The following is a 6,782-nucleotide window of genomic DNA, read 5'->3' on the forward strand; positions in this document are numbered from 1 at the left end:
AGAGAGAGAGAGAGAGAGAGAGAGAGAGAGAGAGAGAGAGAGAGAGAGAGATAGAGCGAGAGAGAGAGAGAGAGAGATTGAGCAAGCGCTACTTACGAATCCATATCCTCTGCTCTTTCCGGTCTGCCGGTCGGTGATCACGACGGCTTCTTCTATTTCACCAAACGCTTGAAAGTATTCCCGTAAACTCTGGTCCGTTGTGTGGTAGGGAAGACCACCGACGAAGATTTTCGTGTAAGTGGTGTCCTTCTGTTGTATGCCCGTCTGCGTCATGGCTGATGTATGTACGTACAAAACTCGTACAAAAATATATAGATATTTACAAAATATAAATAACGACTTCCACTCGCGTGGGGGGCGGCCGCGCGCAGTATAAAAGTAGAAACCTGGAGCGGACGCGCTTCACAATAGCATTGCCACGGCGCCTGAATCGGCCTGGTGTTCGCTCAAGTGTGAAAAATGAAAGCCTGTACCCGGTGGCGGGGTGCGCGCACTCACTGCGTAACTAGCTGTTCGATTCCGGACCAACTAGCGAGATGCGAGCGAAGAGGCTGGGATATCCAGAGACCATCCCTCGCGCATGCGCACAGGCGCCGTCTCGATGGGCGATATTATTTGCCACGTGTCTGCGTGAACGAACCGCCCTCGCCGTTGTTACTGCACATGATCAGGGAGGTGGCCAGGCACGCCCTCTAGCCAATCAGAGCGTTCGTTACATGTGCGCAAAAGAACCGGGAAATGAGGAGCCGGTAAGCGGCAGAAAAAGTGCTATATTTCATTACATACTTACATATTACTTACTATATAGGAAGCACAGCTGCTGGAAATGTGAAGGCGTCTGTACGTAAACGAACATTATGATAATCTGCTAGAACGAATTGAAACTATTGATATGAATAATAGTTGTAATAATAATAATAATAATAATAATAATAATAATAATAATAATAATAATAATAATAACAAAGATCTGGAGATTGAAATTAGGAGGATGTGGAATACAAAGACGAGAATTGTACCAGTGGTGGTTGGAGCCCTTGGCTCTCTAAAGAATGGGTTTGAGAAGAACCTTAAGGAACTCCCTGGCCAACACACTGCCCAAGAAGTGCAGAAAATCGCACTAGCTGGGAACGCACAATCCTGCTGAATATTCTGGATTGAAGTCCTATGTCCCAGGTTGGGACACGGTCAACCAGAAGCGAACGGCTATGCGGTGATCCACTTTGGAATTAATGAATATAATAATAATAATAATAATAATGGAAGATTCTACAAGAACATCGACAGGCTATTTGTCGACAAGATTGCAAGCGTTGCCTGGCTGAGTAGTTCCGGGCTCAAGGGGGAGACAGAAAGCCTGATCATTGCAGCCCAAGACCGAGCACTCAACACCAGACACCATCAACGCAACTTCCTCAAGCAACAGGTCAACAGCAAGTGCAGAATGTACAGCAAGACAGAGGAGACCATCAGCCACATCATCGCCGGATGCACAGTGCTGGCCAAAACCGATCGAGTACACAAGCCGCCATAACAAGGTAGCCAGCTATCTGCACTGGTCAATCTGCAGTGAACTTGGTGAGCAAGTACCTGACAAGTGGTATGGACATACTCTGAGACCAGTTACCAACATCGGAGATACTACCATAATATGGGATATGGCAGTGCAGACAGATCGCACGATACCTGTAAACCGCCCTGATATAGTGCTCCACAACAAGAAAGAAAAACGATGCCTGCTGATTGACGTAGCCGTACCAGATGATGCTAACATCATGGTGAAGGAAAGAGACAAACTCACCAAGTACAAAGATCTGGAGATCGAAATTAGGAGGATGTAAAATTAATACTAAGACGAGAATTGTGCCAGTGGTGGCTGGAGCCCTTGGCTCTATAAAGAATGGTTTTGAGAATAACCAACTCTCAAGGTTTTAGGAAAAATTTTACAGATTTTTTATTTTCAACTTTATTCGATGGCTAACACTATGTGCCACCTGTGTACGCGCTCATTTCTCCATATAACGGTACAGATGAACTGTCAGAGCGTTTTGCTTGCCCGCGTACATGTGTAGTCGAGCCGCGGCTGACGTCAGAAAAACGCTTATTTCTCCATTTCGATTTCTGACATAGTAGCCGATGTATAAATAGATATTTCTCTATGATTACAACTCAGAATAATTTAATTTTACACTCGTTTTAATGGTAACATATTGCTGTAAAAAAAGTCCGTCAGGGATTGTTATTAAGTTCCGTATTTTATTAGTTATGCCTCTTTATTCGCTAAAATTTTCAATTCTAACACACAACTTGATTTTTAAGCAGTATTTTCAATTTTTTTCAGTAAATATGAAACTTAAAGAAAAATCCTGACGCACTATTTTGGTCCATATTGTGCTTAACATGTGGCAAAATTTTTTTATCCTCACTCTTTCTGGTAGGTGAGAAATATCCAAAATGCCATTTTTACATAAAAATTCAAAATTTGTGTGGTAACATAATTAGGTGCTGGAAATTTCATGAATTTTGTTTGGCTTGAGCATAGAGATATATCTCCTCTATAAATAAAGCAAGTGATTGATTCGATTCATTCGCCAATAAACGTTTAATCTTCATTAGAGCAATAACCGTGCAAAAGATGGAGAGTATCCTTAAGGAACTCCTTGGCCACCACACTGCCCAATACAAATACTGTACAAGAAGTGCAGAAAATCGCACTATTAGGAACAGCACACATCCTGCCAAAAATTCTGGATTGAATCCATATGTCCCAGGTTGGGACACGGTCAACCCAGAAGCCACCGGCTAATGCCGTGATTCACTTTGGAAATAATAATAATAACAACAATGAAAACAACAACAATAATAATATTATTATTAATATACTACTACTACTACTACTACTACTACTACTACTACTACTACTACTACTACTACTACTACTACTAATAATAATAATAATAGAGTTGTGTGCACTTAAGAGATGGTGTGGGGTGGAGTTGTGCGCTGTAGTGTTGTGTGTTCGCAGTAAAATCGTAGTTGCTGTAGTCCGTATAGCTAAGTAGTGCGTCGACTATGCGTGGTGTGTGTGTATTATGTCGTAGTTGTAGTATCGAAATGAGAATGAATCGTCGTTTGTGTGAATGAGTGAATGATGTATGTGGTGCTAAGTGTTCGTGCTTCGTGTTGATTCGATATTGACTGGTGTGCGTGTGAAGTTGACTGGCGAGTGATATATTGCGTCGTGCGTGTAAGTGTATATATGATACGGTCTGTCTAATGATCTATATACTATCTTAATGCTATCTATCTTATCCATATTATAACCATTATATAACGACAATTATATGACCCTATCCGCATAAATTAGTAATTAATGGACTATAGGACAACACATCCTATCTATCTATTCTATTATGGTCATATCATGATGCATCTGAGCGCTATTCTGGAATCCTATCTAGTCTTATCGTAGCACTAGTTCTATCTAGGCTCTATCAGCCGAATGCTATCTATCTATACTAATACTATCTATCAGTATTCATTATCTATCATATCTATCTCTATCTATCTTACATATCTACTATCTATCTATCTATCTATCTAATCATATCTAATCTATCTAAATCTATCTAATCTATCTAAGTCTATCTAGTGCGATTGTTCGTAGCTATCTTAGCTTCTAATCTATCTTCCGCTATCTACTTCTATCTAACTTCTATCTAGTTCTAGCATTAGATCTACCTCGTACCTGCTGCTTAATCTATACTATCTATCTGACATGCAATCCTATCGCAATCTACTCCTAAGCTGGCTATGCTTATGCGCTGCTACATCTAAACTGCTACTATCCTATCTAATCATCTCTCTAATCTGATCCTTAATGTAACATGAAACTGTACCTAGCTTCTATCGTATCATATCTATCATCTATCTAGCGTATTTATCTATCTAGCTATGCTTATATAGGTTCTAGGGTTATCTGATGTCTGGAGGTTGAGCTATGCCACTGCTATCTAACTATATACTTATCATATACTAGTACTCTAACTCTTTGCTTCTGCTTTCATCTCCATCTCTGCGATCGTGAGCTTGTTTGTTGTGTGTGTGTGTGTGTGTGTGTGTGTGTGTGTTGTGTGTGATGTGTGTGTGTCGTTTTGTGTGTTGTGTGTGTGTGTGTGTGTGTGGTGTCTGCTGGTGTTTTGTCTGTGTGTGGTGTGTGTGTGTGTGTGGTCGTTGTGTGGTGGTTGTCGTGTGTGTCTGGGCTTTTAGTCGTGTGCGTGAGAGGTGTACGGGCTATCTATCTATCTATCTATCGGCTCATGCCCATCCAGTCCATGTTGATGCTATCACCATCTATCTATCTATCTATCTATCTATCTGCATCTATCTATCTAATCTGATGCTATAAGTAGTCTACTGAGTCGCGTCATCGGCCACCTACTACACATCGTATCTATCTAGTATCCTATCTATTGACTATTCTATCCACAAACATCCTCCTAATTCATCTGTCATATCTATCATCATACTGATACTATCATATCTATCTATCTATCTATCGTAATCTATCATATTCATCTATAGTGACGTGAGAGGATGCGACTAATTACCGTTGCACCTATACTATCTAACTAATCTATCTAATCTATCCACTCCTCCTCCTGATCTATCGTATCTATGACTATCTATCATACTCAGTCATATGATGTATTTATTTATCTAGCTATTTAACTATCTAATCTATACTATCTATCTATCTATCTATATATCTATCTATTCTATCCTCTATCTATTGGTGTGGTGGTGTGTGTTAGATTGTGTGTGATGTGTGTGTTTGTGGTGTGTGTAGATGTGTGTGTGTGTGTGGTGTGTGTGTGTGTGGGTGGTGCGATGTAATAGTCGCGTGAGTGCGATGTGTACGGATCGTATCCGTGACTCATGCGAAGTGAAATTCAACCGGCCGCGTTTCGGCGTACATAGTCCGGACTAGCAACGCATTTCATGTTCTGACTGCCTGATAGCTATCTGATGCCACGTCATCACCAACACCTGCATACGACGTCACCCTATCAGAACGCACGATGCTTACTTACATGATTAGATAGACGCTTATATCCGACTGTGCAACGATTAAAATGATGAAACTTCAAAATGTCATCGTTTGCACGGTAGAATCAACCGCTGCAATCGTAGAATTCGTCGAGTATTTGAGCTTTGTTGCGATCAGAGAAACGCACTTACCTAAAGAACAGTGTGAGGGAAACTGGTCGCACCTCGGTGTTACCCGCGGCCAGAAACCGGTTTCAGCGACATAGCCTTCCATGTGTGTTGTCACACATTTTTTCCACTGTGCGGAACACATTCCGTCTACAAGGAGTGAAAGAAAATTACCGGAAAAAGCCCCAAAGAAATTACCGGGAAAATGAAGGGATCGTTTCTTGCGTCTAATTGGTCAATCTCGTGTGCTTACGTAACCGTGCGCTAGACTCATGTTTCTAACATGAAGAAGCGAAAGCAGTCCATCTGTTTCTGTGTCTGTCTCTGTCTCTCACTCTTATTACTCTCACACTTTTATATCAATTAATCAATCAATCTGTGTGTGTGTGTGATGTGTAGTGTAGTGTAGTGTGTGTGTTGTGTGATGTGTGTCATGTATGTGCGTGCGTGCGTGCGTGCGTGCGCGCGTGCGTCGTGATGTGTGTGTGTGTGTGTGTGTGTGGTGCGTGATAGTGAGTGATGTGTGTGTGTGTGTGTGTGTGTGTGTGTGTGTGGTGTGTGTGTGTGGTGGTGTGTGTGTGTGTTGTGTGTTGTGTAGCGCGCGCGTGTGCGTGTGCGTGTTTGGTGTGATGCGGTATGTGTATGTATGCGTGCTGCGCTGGCGTCGTGCGTCATGATAAACAATGGACTGTGCTAAATAAGTATTAAGACTCTTCATAGGTGAATTTCCATAATTTTATATTTAATTTTGGAGTATAACCGGAATAATTCAAACTTAGTCATCACATTAAGCATTAACTACGTAGAAGACCCTAATGTAGTGAACGAGTACGAACAAATTAATTAAACGGTGGATCGTTCGTTACCATTGACTGTATATATATACAGCTCAAATTTATCAAGAGTAGATAATAGGAGAGAGGTATGACACCGTTTAACAAGAGCGTTTGCATAAGTTTTCAACTTGAAAATATGCTAATCAATAATGTGCAATAATGAGGATTCAGAAGCCTTACAAGATGTTTATTGTCTATGATCTCCCCTTATACACCACCAATTTACCCCTGAAAAAGTTCTTTGAAATTAACGACACGGTTTCACACGTTTTCCACCAATTCGCTCTTATGATGTTATGAAGAGCTAAATAAATACCTATTAAGGTATTTAATACCTAATAATAGGGTATATTAGCTCTTGATGTTATGTTATAAACACTCAGGTTCTTCGATCCGTAGCGCGAATTAGAGATAACACAAGTGGCGCCATACATCATCATCAAACTTAAATTCAGTTAACGATATTACAAAATCAGGCGGACTTTTCATACTCAGACACGTAACGACGCACATATTTAAATTATACGCAGCAGTCGACTGACATCTTAGCCACAAGTATTAAAAATTGGTATAATTAAAAACACGTACAAACCTTATATGTGACATAAATTTTGAAGAGGGTTATCCCAGAGGCAACAAGGTTCAATGTAGACGAAATACCGCCGTAGCAATACCCAGTAACATCAGCAGACATAACAAAGGTTAATTATTATTATTATTAGTAGATAG

General features: G+C 40.7%; 1 protein-coding gene across 1 annotated transcript in view; it reads right to left on the reverse strand.

The window, feature by feature from the left end:
• LOC106805121 (RNA-binding protein 38-like) overlaps nucleotides 1-537 on the reverse strand; it is a 43,760-nt gene extending 43,223 nt beyond the window's left edge. Inside the window, exon 1 of the mRNA XM_014806603.1 lies at nucleotides 97-537. Coding sequence (XP_014662089.1) covers nucleotides 97-273 — 177 coding nt within the window. The 5' untranslated portion in view covers nucleotides 274-537. The remainder of the gene's footprint in view (nucleotides 1-96) is intronic.
• Between the last annotated feature and the right edge of the window lie 6,245 nt (nucleotides 538-6,782).

This window comes from Priapulus caudatus, unplaced genomic scaffold, assembly GCF_000485595.1.
Source record: "Priapulus caudatus unplaced genomic scaffold, Priapulus_caudatus-5.0.1 Scaffold100, whole genome shotgun sequence".
NCBI lineage: Eukaryota > Metazoa > Priapulida > Priapulimorpha > Priapulimorphida > Priapulidae > Priapulus > Priapulus caudatus.